Source organism: Girardinichthys multiradiatus, chromosome 12, assembly GCF_021462225.1.
Source record: "Girardinichthys multiradiatus isolate DD_20200921_A chromosome 12, DD_fGirMul_XY1, whole genome shotgun sequence".
NCBI lineage: Eukaryota > Metazoa > Chordata > Actinopteri > Cyprinodontiformes > Goodeidae > Girardinichthys > Girardinichthys multiradiatus.
Window position 1 is genome coordinate 10,981,719 of NC_061805.1, and position 27,865 is coordinate 11,009,583.

A 27,865-nucleotide genomic window follows, 5' to 3' on the forward strand; every position below is an offset into this window, starting at 1 on the left:
TTATTGCTTAGATGTACTAAGGAAAATCCAAAATTCATTTTTTCTTTAATATAACATGAGACTAATGACTAAACTTGATGGAAGGTTTAGTGAAAGGAAAAAATTCTGGCTGAAAACGCGGCACAAGAAACCGGTATAAACACAACATAGGGAGGTTCTAAGCTAAATCCATTCTAGAGCTTGGAGGAGATTGATAAGCAGTGGACACCCAATAAAAAATAAAAAAAAGAGAATTTGATGCTTCCCTTTGCTGCCAAGCTTTATGGAGATGCCAATTTAATTTTTCTGGACTTGGTACCTGCCCACACTTTCTAACTACCAATACCTGCTTTAATGACAAATGGTAACACTGGGCTTGATTGGCCAACAAACTGACCCCACCTGAACCCCTTAAAGAATCTAAGGAGTATTGTGAAAGAGGAGATGAGATACCAGATCCAGCAATGTAGATAAGCTGAAGATCTCCATTAAAGCAACCTGGCCTTCCATTACACCTCAGCAAAGCCATGGGCTGATTACCTGTATGCCACCCTGCAATGATGTTCTAATTAATGCTCCGAACCAAGTACTGAGAGCATATACTGTACATAAACCACAGTGCATGGACATGATTTTCAGTAGGGGCTCGTTCTCAAAATTAGCAGAAAAAGGTAGAAATGTATTACTTTCAACCTTTAAAATGAATACCTGAAAACAAGACTTTTGGAGGATATTCTGATTTTCTGACATGCACCTGTAACTAGTTACAGTCCAGTTCCCAGCAAAATGAAATGCACTTCTGAGTGGATCCTACCAAAATGCAACTTGAGAATAGTCATCACCCAGTTAATGGTTTCATGGTATAGCAATGTTTCAAAGTTCGTTTTTTTAAAACCACACAAAAAATATCTTCATGGCTTTCCTATAGTTTAAATGACTTTTAACGAGATGCCAAATATAGTTCTGAACCTAATGACATTTTCTGCTCGTCTTGGTTGAATGGAGCATAGTGCTCCTCAGCCCATCCCCCACCTGTTGCTGTGCAAAGCCTACCTGCTAGCTAGAAGAGGGTTCCTACTTCTTTCGGTGGCCGACATGAAAACTATTTCATTAACCTGCACTTTATTCTATATTTTTGCTCAAGTCTATGTACAAATATCCAATTATTAAAAAATATATAGATGACATTATTGTACCTGTGATGATCAATATATTATTTTAGCAGCACTTTGAATAATTGTTGCTTATCTAAATAAAAGCAACTAGGTCATGTTATACATTTTTGTCTATACTGAGAAAACATCAGATTTTTACTTGATGTCGTCATACAGTGAGAATCTCCTACTGTCCTATCCATAATTGAGAAAAGCTAAAGCAGAACACAAAGATGACAAAAAAAAAAAAACACTGTTCAATGTTCTTTAATAACTACAGGAGAAAAAGCAACAAAACAATTACAGCACATTTTCTTACAACTGATAATCATGATTGTGTGCCCTTAATACTGTAGCTTAGTGGCTTTTACACTCGCACTAACACACACAAGTCTTTCAGCTTTTACTTTCACAAATGACTCGTTCATTAATGCATGTATGTGATTTAGAAAAAAAAAAATCTCAAGACTGCATTAACAAAAAGGCATCGTGGAAACAATGCAGCCAAACTAAAGCAGGTTCAGTGGAAATCTCAGAGACTCTTCAAGTAAACAAAAATAAATGTATTGTGATGAACTCTTTAAGGACTCACTTCCCAGTTCAGAACAATGCACTATAAGGGCATCTGGGGTCCCTAAACTCTGTGACACGCCCATCACGGCTGCATGGCGGGGAGGTGGAATGTGCTTCCTAGCTTTGGCCAGCTGTCTGGTTCCTCCTCAGTGTTCATCAATCACTCCACGTCGGCACATGCTGGACCTCGTGAAAAAGAAGTCCCCTGGATCACTAAAGCGTGATCAAAACACATTCTGCTTCAAGGAGGCTTCAAATCTTACAGATTCCTGTCAGGAGCAGTAAAACACAAGGAGGCTGGCAGTGGAATGAAAACATGGCACTATAAACCTTAGACCGATAATCAACACCATGTTGTCACATATATCCTCATGAAAAGAAGCCAATTCCGTGCAATTTCGGTAAAAATCTCACTCCATCTTGTAAGCAAAGCAGATTCAGCCATTGTTGAACGCCCTTGTGCTATCTTTAAATCACAATGTCCAAAGCAGATGTACGCTCTGCAGTGATGAGGCCTGGCAAGCGCTGCAGCCTCCACATCCGAGGCAAAAATAGTGCTTTTACTTGTTGCTATTGATCCCGCTGGCGGATTCAGATTGAAACAGTGTGTGGTCACCTTTGTAGAAACAGATAAGTGAGCTCAACTTCTGCTTCCAAAAATGGTTCAAGAGCGTTTCTCAACAGGCACGAACGAGGCTGAGCATTTTTTTGGATGTTCCCAACACTGACGCCGACCTGGTGGGGAACGCAAATCTAACATGTCCAACTGTCAGTAGCAGAGGCCTCAGCTAAACTCTTAAGGCAAAAACATTAGTGTAGCATACCAAAACAAAAGCTTATCTCAGTGCAGCTACTTGCTGTGTGCAATAACTTCATAGATAGGTAAGACACTCAAGTAATGACTTCATGGAAACTTTGCAAATAAATAAAAAAATAATAACTTGGTATGTGAGGCACAAAGAGCACAAAGCAGTCCAACAAATGTAGATTTGTCACACTAAGCAAGGACACCCACACAAAAATCATAGTTGCAGAATGGAATATACACTTTTTGTCAATTAAAAGTACAAGAAAAGTCTTACAAGTTGAAAGAAGTGTTTGACATTTGGGAGGTTTACCGAGCAGCTGAAATCAGATCAGACTCATATATGAAGTCAGGGCTTCACACCAAGAAAAACGGTTGCCTCGGAAACAAGTTGGAGATTTCACAATAACTGTTTTACACAAAACATGTTATTAAGCATGGCAGCGCCAGACAAAACATACAAACAAGCTGTGCCGATACCCCCTTCCAATTATTAAGAAAGAACAAAATGCATTAATCCACAAGTCAGACTATTGATTCAAATACTTTTTCTGTGCTGGATGCTCAAAACATGACTTTTCTAGAGTAGAATCCAATCTGCTGATGACTACATTCTGTTCATATTTTTGGTTCTGAGGAAATGACATCATGTGCTCCTTGTGCCAAATGAAAACAGTGGAACTGCAATGCAAACATATTATACAGCGGTTAAGTAAAGCGTTAGGATCTTTATACACATTAAATGAATATTTGTCAACTTTCACAGATCTATAAGTGAAGACTCATTACAAAGAGTGTGTTAGTGTTGCCTAAACTGTGTGGCAGGGTTGGAGAACCTAACGTGCCGTGTCAGTTTATCCTGGTTACAATAGGCACAAACAACTAAAGGTTCATGATACTTATTTGGCAACTTGAATCCTCAGCTTCACAAACTGTCACAGAGCTCATTTTCTGGTTTCCTGCATGAAACTCACAGGCACTTCATCCATTGAAAAAGAGGCGTCTGGATCATACTGTAATGTCTGGAAGACTAGGTGCAAAACAACGGGATCTTTCTGAAAGCTTTCCAAAAGAAATTCTTGATATGAGGGGAATACTACCCTCATGCTTGTTGTGTGAAAATTTGAAACATTAAGCAAAGAAGATCCACCAAATATTCCGAGATAAACAAAGTAAATTTTGACAATTTGCGAGTTATTGAATTTAGGTTGGAACACCGTCATCGTCAACATCCTGGGAACTGGGCTAACATAAAAACAATGTAAGACAAAAGCCAAAAAGAAGGCACTGAGACTTTGTTTCTATCTTTTGCAGCTCCTGCAGATATGAACTGAGGGCAACTCATGATCCACAGGATTTCCCTGAAGATCAGCTCATACTTGGTTGAGCCAGCTTTAAGCAGTTACTTCTCATGGCTTGCTAGTGTAACAGTAAACATATGATCGAGCCCCAGTTGTGTAAGGTCTAGGTCAGCTGTTATCGCCATTAAATAGTGAGCACAGACGTGTGCGGTGTGGGGGAGGGGCGGTGAGGTATAACAGTTGATGACGGAACAGTTGCCGAGAGCTCAGGAGGGTCGATGTGGCTCTGATTGTGCTGTAGCTACAGGGTGGGTGAGACGATGGAGTCAGAGGTCAAGTCTCAAAGTATTTGTAGATAGCTGTAACGTATGTCATGACGCTCTGCCAGTCGGGCCGCTCTGTGTGGACCATCTCATTAATGTCCTGCAACAGGAAAGGAGCCAGTTTAAACAACAGCAGAAGAAGATGGAAGCAGATGGAAAATATGCCCATTAAAGAGGACAAAAACACAGAGAGATTACTTTTTTCCACTTAGTGGTTAAAAACATGTCCTTCCTGTAGGTAAGGTTACCAGGCAACAAAGCCACTGCACCAGTTTCTGTGCAACAGCTGTGTTTCAAGGTGGATGTCTTTATCGTGAGATAACGCTTTCTCTCCGCCTGTTATATTTGCTAAATGAAAATCCCACTTGCTGTGGCCTATTATTTAAGGACATAAAAGTGAATGAAGCCATTTCAGTAAATGTAGGCTTAGTTCCTCTTAATCACGGAAACAAAGATAGTTTATAGCTTCTAAGCAAAGTGGAATTCATTCTTCTGAAAACTGCTATTTTAGAAAGGGGATAATTAATTTCCAGCATCCAGCTCATGGGTCGAGATCAGATCCAATACCAGGTTCACAAGAACGAGACAAGATTTTGGAAATATTTTGGTGGAAAAATAATATGCCCATGGCACTATTATGTATCTGCCTCTCATGATGCATCAGAGAAATCAAGTTCCAGCATCACCTTACTGTGCATTTAGACTCAGATTGTTCAAACATTTAGCTGCATGAGTAGCAACAGGTATAGCACAAATATGCACCCCTGCAGCAGAATCAGCGCAACTGCGACTTAAATATGGCAGCAATAACCAAATAGTAACTTTACCTAATAATCACTTGGTAGCACTCATAGAATATTAACACTTCATTCACAGATTATAAAATGATATTTAAATATGATGTAATAAGGAAGTAAAACAAGACTGTGATGTCATGACAAAACAGGACCATGTTTCTAATACGTGACAGGACTTTGTAGTCTGCAGAATCCCTTCATTTTCTCACCTTTATACCACTCTGTTTTTTCCATAATGTCAACATGGCTGAAAGCAAATAATGTGACAGCAGCTTAAGAATCACTATTTTACAAATCACAATCTGTGTGATTATAGATTCTCTTTGATTATGTTTGGACTAGGCCAACTGCAGTGTTTTGCTTGTCTGAATCCAAGGCGGTCCTAACGTCAAATAAAGCTTTAAAAATGGTGGTTTTGTGAGTTTTTACAAATACACATATAATTACAGATTTCCTAAATCTGCCAACATTAACCTTTTGACCTGCTTAGTCGGTCACAGTATTCTCAGTGCTTATGGACCATGTTGCATCTTGTCTGTCAAACTTTCTTTTTTCTACTGAGAACTCAATACAACAGGTCTACTTCCTTTCTAATTTCAAAATAAGAGTCCACAGATAGATGTCACTTCCTATAATACTCATCCCTCCAAGATAAGTGTTCTTTATGTGTATCTTGAATTTGATTTGACTTCCAGCTTACAACAACCAAAAGCCATGACTGGATCTCAGGTCACAGCTTAAGTACGGGGCTTACCAATGTGCATTTGATGCCAACGCTCTCTGCAGCCTGGAAAGCTAAAGTGAAGTTTCTCCTCTGAGGATAAAAAAGGTGAGATTTTAGGTCACATGTACAAAAAAAAAAAAAAAAAAAAAAAAAAAAAAAACATAAAATAACAAGTGGAACTCTGCTTACCTTGTCCTGGCTCGTGAGCTCCTGGTAAGGGATGTGTGCAGGCAGGTAGGTGTGCAGCAAAGCGCAGAAGGCGAGGCCATCATTCCAGCTGCTGCTGAAGTTGGTGATATCGATGTTCTGAAAGGCAAAGCGATTAAACAGTTAAGCTTTGATTTTATTTACTGGTGGAAAATTTTGTCGTTTACAACATGGACATCACAGACGTCCACAGTGCAGCTTTCAACATTAATACGAAAATTATTCTCATGATAATGTCTGCTGTCGGAGAACAGTAACTGAATCTGAGAACAGGGCAGGGATCAGCATAACTCATACCATCAATTATTGTCTCGACCTTTAGAACGAGCGAATAAAACCCTACGGCAAGCAATCGCTGACTCGTATGTAACCACGTGCTCTAAGCTCCTCATTATCACAACTCACATCTTCTTAGTATGTAGTGACCAAGCAAACTCAGTGTTTTGACAGTTTGTTAATTACAGGATGTGCCTAATGTTGCACACTTCCTGGAGAGGACACAGGAAGCCATGGTAACAGTGACCTTCAATAGGGAAGAAAAAGACAATTTCCTAGACCTTCTCTAAGTCACAGCACCTTTGCACCATACTGAAACATGTTTAATAATACAGCTGTGGATTCTCCATTGATACCAATCAACTGGTTCTAGAAAACAGTGCTTTAAAAGTAAACCTTAAGGAACACCCAAGAATAGGTAACAGCGAACAGTCACCTGTCTTTAAGCAACAACACTGGTTACATGTCCATTCAACACACAACCACAGCCCGAAGTTCAGGATTCTGTAGTCAGTTTAGGGCAACACGCATTAAGATCCGTGACAGCAGCAAAACAGGACTGAAATCTACATGTGAGGGGCATGCTGAAAATAAAATGATCACCAACACTTGCAACCAGCGCAGCTCCAGTGTATGTTCAGACTAATCTGGTGTCAATACAGTGCTTTTTAAACACAATCACAACTTTTTCACCTTTTGCCAAATTACAAGCACCAACATCAATGTATTTTATCAGGCTATTTTGTGAGAGACCAACACAATAAACTGTGAAGTAGCCGAAGAAAAACCTGAAATGTGAAACGTGCATTTTGATTCAGCCCCCTGAATCAATACTACATTTTTGCTGCCATTACAACTGCAAGTCGTAGGGGTATGTCTACTAACTTTGCACATCTAGAAAAGTGTCTCCATTTTTTTGTCAACTGCCACAGACTCTCAGTTGGATTTAAGTCTTGGATTTGACTGGCCCAATTGTAAAAGCATAAATGTTCCTTGATCTAAACCATTCTGCTCTGGCTGAGGGTTGTGGTCCTGCTGGAAGGTGAACCTCTGGCATAGTCTCAAACATGTTGAAGACTCTAACACGGGGTTCTCCAAACCCCATTCCTCCAGGGCCACTGCAATTTGTATTTGCTTTTCTGCCCCAGCACACCTTAATGAAATGGCTGAATTACCTCTTTAACGTGTCATCAGGTTCTGCAGAGACCTGGCAATGGACCATGCATTTGACTCAGATGTGTTGGAACTACGAAGCATCTAGACTTTGCAGCACAGAAGCTCTTGAGGGCTGAAGTTGGAGACCTGTGTTCTAACAGATTTCCATCAAAGACTGTCCTGTGTTTAGCTCCATGCTTCTTCTCATCAACTCTGACAAGCTTCTCTTTCTCAGATGAAATGCATCCCCACAGCATGATGCTGCCCCCTCCATGTTCCACTGTGAGGATGGTGTGTTCAAGGTGACATGCAGTGATGTGTTATGCTGAAAAATTGGGAAAAAACTTAAAGAGGTACGAATGCTTTTCCCAAGGCACAGAACAGTGACTTTACCAAACTTTATTTGGATGTTTCCAGAGGCGTCTGTGTGTATAATTAACCATCTTCTAAATAAATCAAAAGCCACCCCCAAGGTTCCAGACACATTTGTTCCTATTGTTGAGATGTCAGATTGTATGTAACCAAACAGGAACACTTGTCACATGTTTGTTATGTTCATAAAAGTAGAATCTAGAAGCAGAATGGGAGGCAGATCCTTTAGTTATCAGGCTCCTCTCCTGTGGAACCAGCTCCCAGTTTTACACCATGAGGCAGACACCCTGTCTACTTTTAAGGCTAGGCTTAAAACTTTCCTTTTTGATAAAGCTTATAGTTAGACTTAGGTTATCCTGAGCTATCTCAGTAGTTATGCTGCTATAGGCTTAGACTGCTGGAGGACATAATGACCACTTTCACTCTCTCTGCTATGTTCTCATACTACTCTCCAATCTTGCATTTTTGGTGTTATTTCAGCTTTTAACTTTAGCTATATCTAGCCTGGCTCTGTGTTTAGCTGTGGAACCTTTCTGGAGGGCGACAACGGCCAAGCTGCTACAGCCAACAACTTAATGTTCAAAGTCCACAATTGGCCCTGTCTTTCAGTGTTTAACCCTGTCTGTACTAGCTATAGCTACTGGCTTCTACTGTGACTAACTGTATGTGATCTCTTTCATACTCTAGACTTGAAAACTGGCTCAGAGTTCATCTACTTAGCTGTCTGTCTTTTCTAGATGAAGCCTCTAAAGGAGCTATAACCATTACTTTTTCACTTTTCTTTCACATAGAAAGTACTCCTGGATCATTGCTTCTGTGTTCTCTTTGTGTCTCTGCTCTGTTCTCTCAAACCCTCAGTTGGTCGTGGCAGATGGCCGCTCACACTGAGCCTGGTTCTGGTTCTGCTGGAGGTTTCTTCCTGTTAAAAGGGAGTTTTTCCTCTCCGCTGTCGCAACATGCATGCTCAGTATGAGGGATTGCTGCAAAGTCAACACCAGTGACTGTCCACTGTCTCTACATGCTCATCTGGGAGGAGAGAATGCTGCAAGTCACTGACTAGATATAATCTGCTGGGTTTCCTTAGATAGAAAAACTTTTTATCCAATTTGAATAATAAACTGAATCTGACTGCAGTGTTTGATAGTTAGGATTAATTGAAATGTATGTACCTGACTTGAAATCTGTATGATTTGATTGAACTAACTTTGTAAAGTGCCTTGAGATGACATGTGTTGTGAATTGGTGCTATAAAAATAAAACTGAACTGAATTGAATTGAAAAGATAAAAGCAAACGAAAGACATACACTGTTAGTTTCTATATAAAACTCCTTCTTTTGAACGACGACACACCCACCGATATGGGAAAGTGAGGGTAGAAGATAGAAAAAAACAAGAGTCAGCCACAGAATTTAAATAGCAAATCTAAATTCAGTTCCTCGTCATCTTTGATGTTACAGCTGACACCTTCATTGGCCATGATGCAAGCAGACAAGTGACAGCTTCTGTTGATAGTGTCCTTATCACTGGTGATAGCTACATAGTCTACACAGCGTTCCGTCCACATTCTCCCTGTGTGTAACAACCTATGGCGTTTGTGCTCAGTCTTGCTGTTTTGTTTGTGCCCAAGCCATTTTTACAGATTTACTGATTTAGTTTAGATCATGTTGGGGCTCATACCTGATAACCTTCAGTCTTTTTTTGGCACCACTTGAGTAAAGCATTTCTCTTGGAGCCTCCATACTCCCTGGCCAGTGCTGACAGAGGGTCCTTTCTCTCCTCTCTGTTAGAGAAACAAAGAGGAGACAGATAGGCTTGGAAAAGATGTACTGAGTCAAACAGGCAAACATCTTATGTGGAAGACTACAGTATTAAGCTTTTTTCAGCCATGTGCTTTGTGATTTAGATGCATTGCTGCTGGAGTTTCAGGTGATTTCAGGCAGATGCAGAACAGGGATAAAACATCAAACATGAAGACAGAGATATTATAACCATGCAGCCCATGTGAACACACACCACACATTTATCATTTAGCACAAAATCTGATGCAATGAGCTGTGTTACCTCAGGCGGCTGCGGGTTGTGGGCGTGATAGAGGCTGTGGGGGAGGAGGACAGGGAGAGTTGGGAGGAAGCAGCACTCATAGCCATAAGGGATGTGGAGGAGGCCCCATCTGAAGTTGATATGTCCCTCTTGATCTCCTCACTGCTCCTGCGCGACACTACAGAATGCAGATTACAAGCAAGTTTTGATTCAAACTGACCTGCCGTAACAAAACAACTAATTTAACTTAGCTAATATCTTGAACCTGAAATAGCCTTGGTGGAGTCGATGTTGGAGACCCTCTGCAGGACAGGAGGAGGTCGGCTGGTTGGGGTTCCCCTGAGGAGGTGGTCAGCTGTGGGCACATGACAACTCCGAATGATTTTATGACAAACTTCCGCTGAAAGTTGATGTAACGGGGTTCAGCTAAGAGCCACATTCTAGTCCCCTGTGAGTTTAGGAAATACGGACGCACAAGGACGACTCGCTCTCCATGAAAACAATAAATCATTGAAAAAGTAAACAAACAACACAAACTATGGCCAAATTGCACGTTCACATTAAATACTTGAGCTCATTGCTGTAGAGAAGCAACCAAGGCTTCCTTACTATTGCCCCCTCATCGTCCACTACGCATAGGATCCTGCTAAATCCCAACTGTAATCTCAAGAGAAAAGCAATCCTATTTATATCACGTGAAAACGAACAATCTCATTTTATTTCCATGACGACATATAACAGTGTACAAACACGACACTACTTGGTGCTTTTTCACATCTACATCTGCAGTGCCAAACAAAAGTTTTTTTTTTTTTTTGCATGGCACTGCACATCTAGACACTGACATTCTTCTTTTTAGCTCAGTCTCATTCAGATACGTTGGAAAGTGTTTGTGGACAGCACTTTTCACGTCTTGCCACTAATTCTAAATTAGATTTAGAGACTGGACTTTGAGTGGACCAGTCAACCATATAAATATGATTTGTTTGGGACTATTCTTGCCCTGGTTGAATGTTGTATAAATGAAATGCATGAAGAGCACATTTACCTGGCATGGTTATGTCTGTGTAACTGGGTCTCTTATCATTCAAGGATGACAGGGGTTTCGTTGCTGATATAGACCCAGGTATGGAGTGTCTCTGAAATGGCAAAAAGAAACTTTAACAGCTTTACAAGGTAAACAAAATGGGTACTTGTGGCAGACAATGTGGATCTTAGGTGTTATTTTTGGTTAAAAAAATAAATAAATAAAACATAGGAGACATGTTAAACAGATTAAATAACCAGGCAACGGGCAACTGCTACTAAAGCAGGAAAGAAATGAAAACTTGCTATTCGCCGTAGGACGAGACATGTTGTCAAAGGTTTGCTTTTAGAACATATTGTATATTTCTATAAGTTGATTTTTTGTAAACAAGAACTGGGTGCACAAGTTAAATTTTATGGGGGATTTTCTCTAATCAACATTATTTCTCTAGTAAAAAGTATGCATACAGGTGCAAACATATACATAGCCCCCCCCCCCCCCCAACTAATATTTGCATTGATGACCCTTAGCAACCTGCACCTTGACCACATGCTTTTATATAGTCATCAACAAGGCAGAATTCTGGCTGGATATTTCAGTCGACTTGTTGGCACAATTGGTGAAGTGAATTAAAATTATTTTCCACAGCCCCTCCTTTTAAGCATAGATTATACATTCTCAATGGGATTGAGGTCATGGTTATTCCACATTCTTAATGTTAGGTTTTTTTATCCATTTCAGTCTGATTCCGTTCCAGTGTTGATGTATTTTTGGGATCATGTCCTATTGGAAAACCTAATGTGTTTAAGTTTCAAGCTTCTGGCCCACAGCCATGAATACAAAATGAAAGGAAATTAGTTTATGTTCCAGAACAACTCAAGAACCACCAGGACTCAAACTAATCATAAACCGGAACATCACTGCGACCCATATACGACACGGCTGTACCGGGTTTGAGTACCGGCCCCAGCGCGATTTGCCACATGTTGCCCTTTCTCTCCGCCCCCATTTCCTGTTTAACTACTGTCAAAAAATACTGGAAAAATAAAAGGGTGCTAGTGCTGCAAAAAAACGTCCAAAAAACACCTTCAAGCTTGGTTGAAATCTGTACCGACCCACATGGTCAAATATGTTCTACAAGCCTCCAGAAGAAAAGCTTTACATTCAGACTAGACAATGATGAAGTTATTTGGGCACAGTGGGGAACTCAAGGTGAGACTTTCAAACCTAAGAAATCTGTGTCAACTGTGAAGCAGGGTGGTGGCAGCATCATGCTGTGGGGCCGTTGTGCTGCCAACCATACCTGTGCATCGCACAAGGTAGAAAGAACAATAAAAGAGGAAGACTGCCTCTAAATTTAACGTCACCTCATAACAGCACCTAGATGTATGAAGCATATACCCAAATTGGGCTTTCCAATGAGACGAAGAGCAAAAACAAACATCGAAACCGGTTGGGGAAGTAACAACATTAGACTTAACATATGGCCCGAACTAGGGCTGCATCATTTCAGGAAAATATGTAATTACAATACTGTTGAACATCGTGATGATGATTTTCTGGTTAACACACATTTTTCTGATTCTTTTTTCTTTTACTTCATCACAATATTCCCACCATGCTTTGCCAGCTTCAGCATCTTAGCCACTAAACATCTACACCAAGTGTTGGAAATAAGGGCAGTGAAGGTCTATCCAACAGGCCAAAAATATCAATGGCATGCAGATTTTGTGTGCATGTCACTTGAACTAAATGATATTGCAACCAAGCATTCCTTCACTGCTGCGATGCTTCACACAATATTGCAAAGACGACTGCACATCGTAAACTACGGAGCTCCAGCTCCAAGCTTAACCTATTAAAAATGTAGTGACGAGGTTTAAAAACAGAGTCTGTGCCAAGAAACCAACAAATTCAATAGAAGTTGACCAATTCTGCCAATAAGAGTCAACTATCCATCCAGAATTATACCAGAAGACTATTTATGGCTGCAAAAAAGTGGGTGGTTGAAGTACATGTTACTGAGGGACATTTATCTAATCGTGAATATTGGGCATGTATGTTTATCAGGATAAACAACAGCTCATATTAAATCATTTAAAGCCCAAAAATAATGACATTTATGGCCTTGGCAATTGGATATAAACTTCTGACCAGAATCGCATTTTGTTTACCATATTGTCTTTCATTGCATAAGCGGATATCAAAAAAGAGATCCAAATTGTTTGCAGAAAACTGATGCAACTGAGAGGAAACATGAAAGCTCCCAGCTCATCTCCAGGTTGTTTATGCATTTTACTTTTATATTAAATGACCAACAACTACAGAATTAGGAGAAAAAAAAGGGAAAAATCTGTGTTTTCTGTCATAATGGTAAAAATGTGAACATCCTAATAATCCAAATCTTTTTCCAACCCATCACCTGCATTGGTGAAACAGCAGCTGCTGGGGGGGTCTTCATGGGGCTGGGGCTGAGGGGGGTCCGAGATAATGGGGGAGCTGAGGCTGTAGGAGCTACAGTGGCACCATTAGACGGTGGACCTACATAAACAGGGAGAGAATAACAAAAAAGCTTTAAAATTTCATCTTTAACATGTCTATTATTACGGATTCATAATTCTGCCACATGAAAAGAAGGCAACATAGTTTACACCAACATACAATAAAAGAAATCATATTGAAACATTGTACCAAATTATCAAACTATAAACAGGAAAAGAAAGTGGCAGCAAATGATTGCATTGACCAACATAAGAAAAATATCTGTAGAAGACGTGGTACCTTGTGAGGCACTATCAAAGCTCTTGATGAGTGTTTTAACAGTGGGTGAAGGCTCTGAGGAGGTGGAGGATCTCCGACTGAGACCCATCCCCTGTCTAAGAGCTGCCAGGTCCCTCTCGACTGCATTCATGTAGTTGTACACTCTGCCTCTCTCCTCCTCCTGCCTACAAAACCAACAGCGCTCTGCTCACAGTATTCACACAAATCTACACAACTCCCATAGGTATTGAAATAAAAAAAGTTGATGTGTTTGCATTTAGAAACACAAAGTGGTCAGGATCTTCTGAGCTTGTCAGCCTGTTGCTCTTACTTTCGGCTCTTGACTTCGTCCAGCTCTTTGCTCAGCTTCTCGTTCTTCTCCTGGGCTTCCTGCAGCCGGCGCCGCAAGTCTCCTATCTCTTCCTGTGCCTCGGACTTGATGTCATTAGCAATGACCACAGCTGTCTGCAGATCAGCCTGGAACTGACGCCACTCCATCGACTCCTCCTGCAGATGAACATACATGAAAAGATAAGGACCTGAGCATTGGCCTAAAAGTTTACATGATCCATGCATTCAAGATGAATTCTCTCATGTCCTGCAGACTTTCTGTGGCAAAGCTGAACTAAGCAGCTGTGAATGCAGCTCTAAAGCTCTGGATCCATATTACTGCTCCTAAACACTGATGTACAATGAAATACAAGAGACCCTGTACACGTCACACACAGTATCCAAGAATACAGGTCCTTCTCAAAATATTAGCATATTGTGATAAAGTTAATTATTTTCCATAATGTCATGATGAAAATTTAACATTCATATATTTTAGATTCATTGCACACTAACTGAAATATTTCAGGTCTTTTATTGTCTTAATACGGATGATTGTGGCATACAGCTCATGAAAACCCAAAATTCCTATCTCACAAAATTAGCATATTTCATCCGACCAATAAAAGAAATGTGTTTTTAATACAAAAAACGTCAACCTTCAAATAATCATGTACAGTTATGCACTCAATACTTGGTCGGGAATCCTTTGGCAGAAATGACTGCTTCAATGCGGCGTGGCATGGAGGCAATCAGCCTGTGGCACTGCTGAGGTCTTATGGAGGCCCAGGATGCTTCGATAGCGGCCTTTAGCTCATCCAGAGTGTTGGGTCTTGAGTCTCTCAACGTTCTCTTCACAATATCCCACAGATTCTCTATGGGGTTCAGGTCAGGAGAGTTGGCAGGCCAATTGAGCACAGTGATACCATGGTCAGTAAACTATTTACCAGTGGTTTTGGCACTGTGAGCAGGTGCCAGGTCGTGCTGAAAAATGAAATCTTCATCTCCATAAAGCTTTTCAGCAGATGGAAGCATGAAGTGCTCCAAAATCTCCTGATAGCTAGCTGCATTGACCCTGCCCTTGATAAAACACAGTGGACCAACACCAGCAGCTGACACGGCACCCCAGACCATCACTGACTGTGGGTACTTGACACTGGACATCTGGCATTTTGGCATTTCCTTCTCCCCAGTCTTCCTCCAGACTCTGGTACCTTGATTTCTGAATGACATGCAGAATTTGCTTTCATCCGAAAAAAGTACTTTGGACCACTGAGCATCAGTCCAGTGCTGCTTCTCTGTAGCCCAGGTCAGGCGCTTCTGCCGCTGTTTCTGGTTCAAAAGTGGCTTGACCTGGAGAATGCGGCACCTGTAGCCCATTTCCTGCACACGCCTATGCACGGTGGCTCTGGATGTTTCTACTCCAGACTCAGTCCACTGCTTCCGCAGGTCCCCCAAGGTCTGGAATCGGCCCTTCTCCACAATCTTCCTCAGGGTCCGGTCACCTCTTCTCGTTGTTCAGCGTTTTCTGCCACACTTTTTCCTTCCCACAGACTTCCCACTGAGGTGCCTTGATACAGCACTCTGGGAACAGCCTATTCGTTCAGAAATGTCTTTCTGTGTCTTACCCTCTTGCTTGAGGGTGTCAATAGTGGCCTTCTGGACAGCAGTCAGGTCGGCAGTCTTACCCATGATTGAGGTTTTGAGTGATGAACCAGGCTGGGAGTTTTAAAGGCCTCAGGAATCTTTTGCAGGTGTTTAGAGTTAACTCGTTGATTCAGATGATTAGGTTCATAGCTCGTTTAGAGACCCTTTTAATGATATGCTAATTTTGAGAGATAGGAATTTTGGGTTTTCATGAGCTGTATGCCAAAATCATCCGTATTAAGACAATAAAAGACCTGAAATATTTCAGTTAGTGTGCAATGAATCTAAAATATATGAATGTTAAATTTTCATCATGACATTATGGAAAATAATGAACTTTATCACAATATGCTAATATTTTGAGAAGGACCAGTATAACCGTTGCTAAAGTAGCTGATTTTATGAATTGATATTATTTGTTTTTTCTTTAGAGCTGGCAAAAAAAACTGTAGCTTTTTAAAGCTTTAGTCTGCATCTATCCTCAGGTCGTGTGCTGATTTCTGAGCTGCAAAAACTGAAACTGTTACTTTACAGACGGTTATGGTATGGTTGTCATCTTGGGCCACCCCCTTCCCTCCATTTGACGTCCCATAACCAATCAAAATGCAAGAAATCATCTGTAATCCAGGCCAGGATAAAATGTAGGGCGGTGTCACAACAAGCATGTAAACCTGTCTCCCTGTTCTCAGCACCAAACAAAGGGAGCCCACATAAAAGCAATAGAAAACATATTATACAGAGAGGGACTGAAGCCCACAGCAACTGCAGAGTCCAGAGTGGAATGAAACAAACATGTCACTCAAAACTTTATAGAAATGACCAGATGTAATAGATTTTAAATAAACTGTGCTGATTGTGTCACTGTTCTGCCAGCGAGTGTGTTGGAGACGGGATTCGGAAAGAAGTTCAGCAAAAATAAAAAGCCATGATTGTTTTTTATTGATTTTTAATAATTAAAGCGTTATGTGTTCCAAAGGAGCATGAACCGCACGCACTTAAACTAAATCATTCAACCAGCAGAAATGAAGGATTTATGGATCTACATTAAAAGAATATTGTTTTATTCATAATGTTGGTTTTTAACTAGATTAACAATAATTAACCTAATAAGATCCGTCACAGTAACACCACAATTAATATGAAACAGTATTTTATGCTTCTTGGCTGTTAGAAATATTTTTCCAAAAGGACTTAGGAGAATAATTTACATTTTCAGCATCAAACCGTCTGTTTACCCTGAGTCTGCGATGAAGAGTCTTTGTCTCTCGCTCCATGTCATGCTTTTGGTCTTGCAGCTTTTTCACAGAGTCTGAAATAAAAATAAAAACATTCAGACTTTACTGGAAAAAAAATACCTAAGGCTAAAAGCCATGAGAGAAATGTTATAATGTCCATAGCTTTTATATAGTACATTCACAGTAAACATTTTAAATATTAGCACATAAAATCAGTTTGGATTTCTCATAATATTCTCTAAATAATTACAGGCTGGCAGCTGACATGAGGCTGCACACTTTTAAACCTGAGAGGTAACACTGAGGCTGAACTGCGGCAACACCTTCAGCTTCCAGCCACTTACTCTCCAAGTCTGAGATAATGAGGTTGTCATGAAGTTTCAGAGCTCGGTGCTGCTCTACTTCGTCTTCCAGCTCAAATATGGTTTCCTTCATGTCGCTGATCTCAGTCTCTTTCTCCTGGAGCTCCACGCGCTGCTTCTCCAGAGCGCCTTCCTGCTCGGCTATCTGCTGCTGCGCCTGCTCCTGGAAATCTCTGTATTCACTGTCCAGCTGCAGGAAGAGCAGCATCCTTTATTAGAATATCAAAAGGCATTGAGATCATTCGTTTATCTCACAGGGACATCTCTTGATTTTCTTTTTTACATTATTACCACAAACTTGAACGTATTTTATTAGACTTTTGTGTGATACAATTACACAAAGTAGTGCAGCGTTATCAATTGAAAGGACAAAAATATTACAGTTGTCAAATTGTAAGTGTTGGTGTGTATTTGCAGTCCTGTCCCCTTTCCTCTGATACCTCTAAATTAAATCCAGTGCAATCAACAGCCTTCAATAGTCACTTATTAACAAATAGAGCCCCCCTCCCCCCGCCCAAGTTGCATGGCCATGCATCTTAACTGACCGGCTGAGAAATGACAACATTATTCAGAGTATCAGCTAAAGGGCTCTCAGTAGCTTGGGAGGAGCTGCAGAGATCCACAGCTCAGTTGGGAGACTGTTGACAGGAGAAATCTGGCCTTTATGGAAAAGTGGCAGGGAGAAAGCCATTTCCCCTTTAATTAATAAAAGGTTGCTGATCTTTGGTCTATTACATAAAATCACAGTAGATTACATTGAAGTTGTGGTTGTAATGTGAAAAAAGGTGGAAAGTTCAAGTCATAACATCTGTAAGGCACTGTAGGCAGATCTGGCCTTTTCAGTGTCATCTTTTGTAAAAAAAAAAAACAGTGTGCTCCTGAAAACCAATGACTTCAAGCAGTCCTGGTGCCCCAGAAAATCCTGCATTCATTAACTTCAGATTTAGTTTTCATTAGGGTCACACATCTTAATTCAAATTCATATTATTCCAGTTATTTAATGCCACACACACACTGAGCTTTAACCTCAGGTTTTCTAACCTTGCTGAATGTCTCCTGCAGCCGGTTGAGCTCAGTATGCACTTGTCCAAGCTCCTCCTGCAACTTTGCTGCCTTAGCTTCTGCCTCCTCCTTCCCCAGCCGCACCGCCTCCAGCAGCTGGCAGATGTCATTCTTGTCACCGGCGGTGTGCAGAGAGTACAGTTCAGCCACCCTCTGCCTCTCCTGGTCCAGCTGGGATCTGCAGCGGTTCAGTTCTGCCTGGTCGTTGCTCACCGCCGCCTTGTACTCATCCAACGCGGCCTCCAAGGCAGCTCGATCCTGTCTCTCTGATTCCACGATGCGTTCCAATTGGTGGTTCCTCTCCTTCAGTGCTGTGATCATCTCCTGGGCCTCAGCATTGTCCTGCTCAGCCATCTTCAGCGTGTTGGACAGATGTTGCTGCACACCCAGCAGCTGCTCCCTCTCAAAGCGGGCATTGTCCGCCAGGTCTGCGTAGCGCTGCTCCAGCTCCATGTAGCGCCCGCTCTTGATGTCTTCCTCCAGCACGTAGGAGATATGATGTTCATCCAGAAGCGAGCGCAGGTATTCAATTTGTCTTCCATACAGCTCCAGCTTGTCGCTCTGTTGGCACAAGGAGTCCATGAGGATGACCTTCTCCTCGCCAAGCCGTTCGTTCTCTCCATTCAGCTCCTGGGTAATTTGCTGCAGATCAGCCAGCTCCTGCAGGGTGGCCTGAAGCTCCTCGGCGGTGCTGTGCTGGTTCTCCTCCATCTGGTGGATGCGCTCCGTCAAACAAGCCACTGACACCTCGCTGCCATTGCCACAGCTGCCCCTCCGCAAGCGCTCTGCGCTCGGAGCGCACTCTGACTCGGACGAAGAGGAAGCTCCAGAGGGTGCATCCAGAGCATCATCGCTGGAGGTGACAGCTTGGTAGACCTCACTTGATTCACTGTCAAGGTTGTCCACTGAGCCTCCATGCTGATGCCCTGTGAGCAGATCCTCCAGAGAACCAGGGGCGGAGCCTTCTACTGATGATGTCAGTGTACCTGTGCAGCCACCGTCACTGTGTGCACCGCTGGCTGACAGGTCTGGACTCAGGGAGGGGTAGCTGAACAGCTTGTCAGAGCCATCCAGCTTTTGCTCCAGAGAGAAGCCCAACGCATTGAGCCGGTCTTTCAACATGCGATTCTCACTCTTGAGCAGGTTGAGCTCCTCTCTAATGGCTTGATTTTGCTCTTGTAAGAGAATCAGAGTGGACTCCACATCAGCGGCTGTAATGGCTGAAACCTGGGGCTTCTCTTCCTCTCCAGCCTCCTGCTGCGATGCCTCCTTTCCCCCGAGGCCAAGCTGGGCCCTCATGTCCCTCAGCTCACTGCGAAGGTGGAGGATCTCCACATCTTTGCTCTTAGCCAAACTCAGCAAATCTTTTACTTTGGCTTCTAAAGCAACCTTATCACTGATCTGACCTTCTGATTTAGACTTGCTCATGCGGCCCTCTGACTCGGCCACGATCTGGCTCCGGGAGCGCTTTCCTGAGGCTACATCCCCCGCTGCAGCCACTGATACCGACTGCTTTTTAGCAGCTGAACTCCTTGTTGTCCGGAGACGATCTCGTGAAGAATTTGGTTCCTTGGCAGCTGTTGATGTTGTACGCTTGGTCAGAGACCCTATAAAGACAGAAAAGGAAATATGCAAAACTACAGACAAACAAGGGACAGATTTGTAGAAATGCAACGTCAGATACCCGATGTGGTTTTTGGCTTGCTTTCTTGGTTGTTAGAGCTACTTCCAACAGTGGCGATCTTCTTGGCCTTGGAGACAGAATTCCCTCCAGCCATGCCTGCTAGAAGATCATCGTTGCTTTTCACCTGAAAAATCCAAACCAACAAGATCACACTCAAAGAATAAAAAATCTAATTCCACCATATCAACTGCTAAATGCTCCATCGCATGATGAGTTTCACCTTATTCAGAGGAGCGGCACTTTTGGCTGAGGACTTTCCGGTGCCAGCAACCTCCGATCTCCCTCGTTCTCCGCTGATCTTACTCGCCACTGGCCGGGCCGACTTCTTCATACTGAGTGCTCTGATGCTGACACATTTATAGCTCAAGCTGAAACAAAAGGAAGGTGGGAGGAGAAAGCTTGTGTCAAGACAGGCTGCAGAGTGGCTGCTCCAGTTTTCCAACAGAGAGGAATTCTGGAAGCTGAGGCAATCCCCCAGCTGCAACCACTAGTATTTAAGATGTTTTTCTGAGAGGTAAGAAGTAAGGCATGGTAAGTGTAGTTACACCTCTTGAACTAAACATGTTTTACAAAATTATGTAGAAAAGTGTGACAGGCATTTGTATTCAGCCCCTTTTACTCAGATACCTCCGATTAAAATTTTGTGTGACTTAAGTGGTGCGTTGTGCAGAGATAGAGCCTATGTACCATATACAGAGGCTGTGAGACCTCGACGCAGCCGTCTGGGGTTCGATTTCCGACCCTGGGACCCTTGCTGCATGTCTTCCCTTCTCTCTCTGCTCATTTCCTGTCTGTATACTGCAAAATAAAGGCAACTAGTGCCAGTAAAAAAAAAAAAAGAATATATATATATATATATATATATAAATATATATATATATATATTATTAGTAAGCAAAAGCATTGGTGAACAAACAGCATCCAAAAGAGCAAGGAACACAACAGACAGGTCAGAGAGAAGGTTGTGGAGAACTTTAAAACAGGGTTAGTTTCTAAAAACAGTGTCCCGAGCTTTGAACCTCTCACGTCGAATTGTTCATGGTACACCTGCAAACCTACCTGCCCATCTAAGCCAACAGGCTGGGCAAGAGTATTATACAGAGACACAGCAAAGAGGCCCATGGTAACTCTGGGCGAGCTGCAGATGTCCACAGCTCAGGTAGGAAAATCTATAAAGAAGAATGGCAAGAAGAAGAAAGTTTGAACAAGTCTGACTAAAGCCAGTTTGCCAAAAGCCATTTAGGGGTTACAGGAAACATGTGGAAGAATGCACTCTGGTCAGGTGAGACCAGCATGCCCAACCAACCCTGTGTGTGGTGAAAAGAATTACATGGCAAATCCCCCTGAAAAAAACCATCCTCATGGGAAAACATGGTGGTGGAAGCATCATGCTGTGGAAATGCTCCCCCTCATCGAGGACAGGGAAGCTGTTCAGCTTTGATGGGAGCATAAATGGAGGGCAATCCCGGAAGAGAACTTATTAGAGGCTACAAACAACATGAGACTGGAGTGGAGGTTCATCTTCCAAAAAGGCAGTAATCCTGAACTAACAACCAGAGCTAAAACAGAATGGAATACCTCAAAGCATTTTCTTGTCTTAAAATGGCCCAGTCAAAGTCCAGACCAAAATCCGATTGAGAATCTGTGAAAATACTTTCTATTTACGCACAATTCATCCCATCTGGCTGTGTTTGAGCTGTTCTGGAAAGAAGAATAAAAAGAAATGTCAGTCTGTTGAAGTGCAAAAATGGCAGAAAGAGATCTGCAGCCGAAACTGCAGTAAAAAGTGGTCCTACATGATATTGACAAAGCGTGGCTGAATACAAATGCATCAAATATTTGTATTTAAAAAGTTTCAAAACTATCGTTTCCTTCTGCTTTCCATTAACGCTCTTCTTTGTGTTGGTCTATCAGGTAAAATCCCAATAAAACATACTGAGGTGTGTTGTCTGGGAAGCAGCGAAAAAAATCTTCCTTCAGTCACCTAAAGGCGGTAATAAAAACGGCCTTCATCCAAGTTAAACCATTCAACGTGTGCAGGTGGAGGACACTTATTTCTATTACTTTGCCTTTATTCAAGCGTCACGTAGTATCCGACAGCAGCAGAAGACTTCCCCGGACTCACCGCTGCAGCAGAAACAATGAATTAAAGCCTCCACAAGATGGCTCCCGTGTATTTGTCAAGTTGATTCTGTCAAAACTCACATGTGCCTGTCAGTCGCATTAAAAATCACACTAAATGAAAAAGCTTAAAGTAGTTACTGTTGAAAATGTCTGAAGCAGTCAGTTTGATCATCTAGTCATTGCGGTGCGAGGAGAAACAGCCTTTCTCCCTCGTTTCTTCACAAAGATTAGCAGAACCAAATAAGGAAGTCTCTCACAGATGAAATGGAAAGCTGAAAGCAGAGAGGCTGGCAGCAGCAGAAAAACGACTCATTTTCATCTCAAAGTCAAGGAAAGACGAAGCGTCATGATTGTGCAAGCTGTCATTTCACACATTTAGCATCAACACTTTATTTTAAAACCTTGAGAAGCCGAAAGATTCTTATTAACACATTAAACCAATAGAGCAGATGAGCTCGTTTCAAATGTGCTACCGATTTGTAACACACTGATTCAAATGTAACGCCTGGACTGTAGGAGTTTTAATCTCCCCACTAAACTGAGTTAATTTGGCAGTGAACAAGGCATTGATTTTGGCTGGGGCAGTTTAACAAAACCTGTCCATAAAAACACTGCAAGTCGTTCTTAAGATGCTGATGCCACAAAACCAAGAAGAGTAAACCAGGGCGCAACAGGAGACAAAGTACTTCAACGTCAAATGTTTTGGAGCTCCCGCAAAGTGACAAAGTGAGATGAAATTATTTATTGTACACGGGAAACCCAGCTACAATCTACATGTGAGTCAGAACTCTGTTTGGATGCGAACAAAAATACAATCAGGCTTTAAACAGAGAGCCAAGAGGCTGGCCAACAAATCTCAGCAGGGCCACAAATGTTTAGGCAACCATGGGAATAAATCTTTAGCTGAATGTAGAAATAAATCTGCCATTTTCATGCCAACGTTCTCCCCCAACGGATTCAGCAATGATTTTAGCAGATGAGCACTTTTCTGAAAACCAGAACCTTCAGTAATGGATTTTAGCTGTTAGTCCAGGTACTTCTGCATCCAGCGGTCCGCTTTGACTCTTAAAAGGCTCGTCACGCTGGGAGGTGTTCGGCTGCAAAACAAACCTACTAGTCCTATTGTGCTAGCTGTGTGAAGAAGAAGCCACAGATCTTTCATAGCCCAGAATGCACACGGTGTCTTGGAACTCTTTCACATTAGTTCTACGTTACCACCACAGAGCATCTTACTGGGTTTTTACGTGACAGACCAACACAAAGTAGGGCATAACTGGAAACGCTCCACCTAAACTAACAGGCTGATGACGGTGGGCACTGATCAGAGAAGCAGCCAAGAGGCCCATGGTGACTCTGGAGGAGCTCCACCGTTCAGGTGGAAGAATCTGTTCACTTCCAAGTGGTTATTATTATGCACTGTGTACTGTATAGGCCAGGAAAAAAAAAAACAGTAAGTACTACAGTGTTCCAAGTATCAGAAAACACAACAAAACAATCAGAAAACTTCCAGACATTCTTAAACATTAAATCAGAATTTACACACTGGAGTCTGGGTCTCATGAAAGTACATTTAGTTCAACTTGGCAAAAAAGTACAAGTAAAACCGATTCCATATTAGAGAGTAAGGGCATTTACTCTTTATTATCCTGACGATCATTCTTTGAAACAGTCATAAACAGAACGTATTCAACAATTCACACTGTCTGAAGGGTTGAAAACATCACAATGAACCCCACAGAAAGAAGACACTAAATTATAAGTTCAATGCCTGAGAAACAGGTGGGAAATGGAGAAGATCACTCTTGAGATGAGTCAGAACAGCCACCAGAAAAACACACACAGATAGATGGCAGCTGACTGGGCCCGAGGGTCAGGAGAACAAACTGCACTCATGTGCTTGTGGAAGGCACCAGTTGTCGTTCTTGCAGACGTATAACTAAATATTTAATGAGTCACTGAAGCAGAACAATTTTCCAAACATACCAGTGAACTGCTGAAAAGAGTATTGTGCCTCATCCTAATATTTTAGGACCGTTCATCCCTGTACCTCGACTATTCCCCACTAGAATGTTTGGTCGTCATGCACATATCACTTCTGGCTCTACTTGATTTTTGTGAAAATTAAGTGAAGGCTTTGGTGGCTGAGATAAAATTCGGAAAAACAATTAGAAAATGGATGGATACCAGGATGCTGTAAAGGAGATCAGGCCTGTAGAACAGTTAAAACATTGTATCCATGGCTTTAAATGAGTACTTGAGTCAGTTTTGTTGTCATTTTTACAGTCTTATGATTCAAGCCAAAAAAAACTATTACAGTGAGCAAAACTTTCAATGAAAGAAACCTTAAAAAAACACAATTTTGGATACAAAATAATTCATAAGCCAAGTTTTTTACTCCAAAGAAAGAAAATAGTGTAAGAAAAAGTAAGGCGAACATGTTTCATGAAGGACGAAGCTGCTGCTCTACCTTTTCACCACAGCCTCTATCTTATGACAGTTTACAACACAAGTAGTCATTATAATGTTTGTTTCAGTAGAACCTCTTCTGTCTTTGTGCATCTAATTGCTCGACTTGTGTTTTCAGTTATGCTCCTATGCCTGCAATTATCTGCAAGTTTCAGCCACCCCCTCCACCAATAAAAGCAAAGTACTGACATGTGCACTCAACATCTAGCCAGGTCTCTGAATAGCTGAATGTGTGTCAAAGCAGATGTCTGAAATGGGAGAACTGCTAGCTGGAGCACAGCCCTTTTGATTCAGGCTGAAAAGACGTGGGAGCGATCGCTGGGGACCAACAGAGCAGATAAATGAGGCACAGTCAGCAGGCTTTTCTCTTCCCACACTGCGAAACACTTTGCTCTCTCTTTACCCTGTAGGGCTAAACCATCAACACAGCTCTTTATATGTAAAATATATCTATTTATGCATATATATATATATATATATATATATATATAAATTATACAACCATATGCATTTAATAAAACAAATCTGCCGCTCTGATAATTGTGCTTATTAAGCATCTAAATGTCCACCATCAGCTGGGAAAGACCCATGATTTGGCAGAGATGCTCTCAGCAGAATTATTTATATGTGCACAACAAGCCAATGGTGTGTAACATATAAGCTGTCTAATGCAAGGTGATGTTGCCAGGAGAACACCAACACTTGACCTAATTTAGATCAGGCCAAGAGTGACGGATCCAAGTATTAATGAATGCAATGGATCAGATTCAAGACTCCCAAAGCGACAAGAGAGGACACGGTTCCCTTACAGACAGCTGAACAAAAGCATGGGACTGAGGGGAAAGAAAGGACAAACAGCCCAGGAGGAGAAGTCGTGGGGGTAGTAGTGGTCTTCTAAATACCCCTCTTCCAGCTCTCCTGCCTTATTCATGCTTTAACTGCAGGGAGGTGTGTCGGTGCCATAACATCACCTTCCTGTGGTGCCGTGTCCTCCTTCAGAAAAATAATCAGAATTTAAGCATCAACTCTACAGAGGCGACAAAGCACCGGTCTGCCTGAGAAAGAGCAGACGTTGTCCGAGTCTGAATTTATATGACGTTATTAAAAGGAGGGGCTGCAATGTGATTTTTCTGCTTACAATGTGGCCTTCGGTCACGGGGGAAGATCCAGTATTCTACTGCCTTACGGATCAACTTTAAGGATGTCTGTAGAAAGCTGACAAAAGTGGAAATGATCCTGCAGCACTGCTGATCAGCAGCAAAACCTGTTTGTGAACATGTACAAGGCTTTGCAAAAGTATTCATACCCCTGAAACTTTTTCCTATGTCATGATGTTTCAAAATGATACGAGGTATTATGCCAAATATTTTGCAAATAAAACCCGAAAAGTGCAATGTGTGTTTGTAATAAGTCCCTCTTACTCCATCTGCATTTATTTGCCAGAAGAAGTAGTGAGTAGAAACCACCAGTTTGCAATCTCATCTCAGAATAAATAGTTTTTCTTTGAAGATCTCAGAAGTTTGTGAGAGGTCATTAGAAAAAAAAACCCAGCATCATAAAGACAGAGGAATGCAATAGAAAGGTCAGAGGTTAAACAACACCCCACTGCTTACCTACTTGCCCACCTAAACTCACAGGCCAGGTAAAGAGAGAACTGTAGAGAGAAGCAGCAAAGAGGCCCATGGTAAATGTGGAGGAGCCGCAGAACTCCACAGCTCCGATGGGAGAATTTCTCAACAGGACAACTATTAGTCCACATTAAAAATCTTTTTCCTTTATCGAAGAATGGCAAAAGAAGAAATCCATTGTTGAAAGAAAGCCATAAAAATGTCCATAAAACATGGCTCTGATCAGATGAGACCAACATTTTTTGGCCTACATGCAACACGCTTGGCGTGGCTCCAAACTAACACTGAACATCACCCTGAACACAGCATCCGATTCGTTAAGCACAGTGATGGCTGCATTATTGTGTGGGAACAACTTTTTTTTCCAGCAGGGACATGGTTAGAGTTGAGAATATAGATTAACCTAAACAAGGAAATCCTAGAAATGGATAGATCACCTTAAAGCAGAATGCCCATAAATCCAGAGCCAAAATGGAACAGAACCTCCAGTGTATTATTGTCCTACGGGTTAAGTTTAAAGCTGCCTAAAGAAAGCTCATGGTTTATTACCTCTGAAGGTTTGTTTGGCAGCAGCACACTTAACAGTTGCCAGATAAATGCCCATTTTATGAGCTGCATAGAATATTCACTCATTTACACTTTTTCCGCTAACTCTGTAATTCAATGACACTTTTAGCCCCACGATCCCAAGACCATGTGGGGCTTTTCCAAAATATCTTTTCTGAAGTCAAACCAATGATCAGGCATGGCCGTAAACGCGTGTGATGTGGAGGTTAAATATTACTGTTTCCGAAGTATTCTGGAAGAACCGCAGAGTAGTAGAGAGGACTCTAAACAAGCCCCAAAAAGCTACTTTTCTAAATGCCACCAATACGACACTGATGAGTCTTCTCAGGTGGCAGTGAAAGCATTACATCGTTGACAGCATTTACATCAGAAGCACCACAGCAAAATGCTAGCCGCAAAACAAACAGCATCTCACCTAAATGCATTAGCATATACTTCCCGCACACATTATGAGGAAAGCAACGAGGTCACTCTTGATGAGGAAAAACGCCAGGAGAAGCTATTTAAAATGAAAGCTACACTAGCTAGTTAGCTCACCTGTGAGGCAGTTCAAGTTGAACGTCCTGTTTGATTCTAGACTTTCAAAACAAAAGCACGAAGCAAGACACGTAATCAAAACTCGCAATGACCTGTATGAGTAACAACCACATATGAAACTATAATAAAAACATTACAAAGGATATAATACATAGGGTGTCAGTAATCTGATGCAGCCAGCACAGGAGTTGCTGGAGTTCAAATTATAGAAGCATAATAATCCACATGAAGCTACAGCTACAACAAAGCCTTGTTTTGACATTCTTAAGCGGAGACTCAATCATGCATTAGCTAACTTGACAGTTGAACTTAGAGCCACTCTGATAAATAAATCGACATTCTAAAAAAAAAAAGGATAACATGGAAATGGCTTGCCTTGATAAAGTTTGTTACATTTTACATAAGAGGCGCGGTTGTTTTCCTGAGTGAGTTACGGAGAACTTTAGGTAGTTAATGCTAACATGATGCTAACAATGTTAGCATAGCCGGGGTGAAAAGACAGCCTTCTTGTTTAGTAAACTGATAAAAACACAGATCATACCTTTGGTTCTCCTATTCCTCCCAACTTGATAAATTGATTAAAGCCCGATGACGATCCATTTGCAGCCGCTGACAGTCCATTTATCCCACAACTAGTGAAGGCAGCATCGGTGTTTCGGTTGCTTTCTTTCTAGAGGATCCTCTGCCCCCCTCCGGGTCCCTAGTTTCATCAGCTCAGCATCAAGCTGC

The 27,865-nt window shown here is 41.8% G+C and overlaps 1 protein-coding gene across 4 annotated transcripts; it reads right to left on the reverse strand.

Annotated features, from left to right (window-relative positions):
* Nucleotides 1-1,384: 1,384 nt before the first annotated feature.
* On the reverse strand, nt 1,385-27,843 carry specc1la (sperm antigen with calponin homology and coiled-coil domains 1-like a). Of its 4 annotated transcripts, none has more exons than XM_047381683.1 (17): nt 27,678-27,843; nt 20,502-20,629; nt 20,035-20,182; nt 19,815-19,938; nt 18,110-19,737; nt 17,051-17,258; nt 16,707-16,780; nt 13,826-14,001; nt 13,516-13,679; nt 13,157-13,275; nt 10,756-10,846; nt 9,973-10,062; nt 9,729-9,885; nt 9,345-9,447; nt 5,846-5,962; nt 5,687-5,746; nt 1,385-4,235 (listed from the first exon to the last, which is right to left on the reverse strand). In XM_047381683.1, the coding sequence occupies exons 3-17, from the start codon at nt 20,143-20,145 to the stop codon at nt 4,146-4,148; spliced, it is 3,312 nt and encodes a 1,103-aa protein (XP_047237639.1). In that variant the 5' UTR covers nt 20,146-20,182; nt 20,502-20,629; nt 27,678-27,843; the 3' UTR covers nt 1,385-4,145. The 4 variants fall into 4 exon arrangements, with proteins under 4 accessions (XP_047237639.1, XP_047237640.1, XP_047237638.1 ...); XM_047381684.1 differs by lacking the exon at nt 27,678-27,843 and adding an exon at nt 27,015-27,124; XM_047381682.1 differs by lacking the exon at nt 20,502-20,629.
* Between the last annotated feature and the right edge of the window lie 22 nt (nt 27,844-27,865).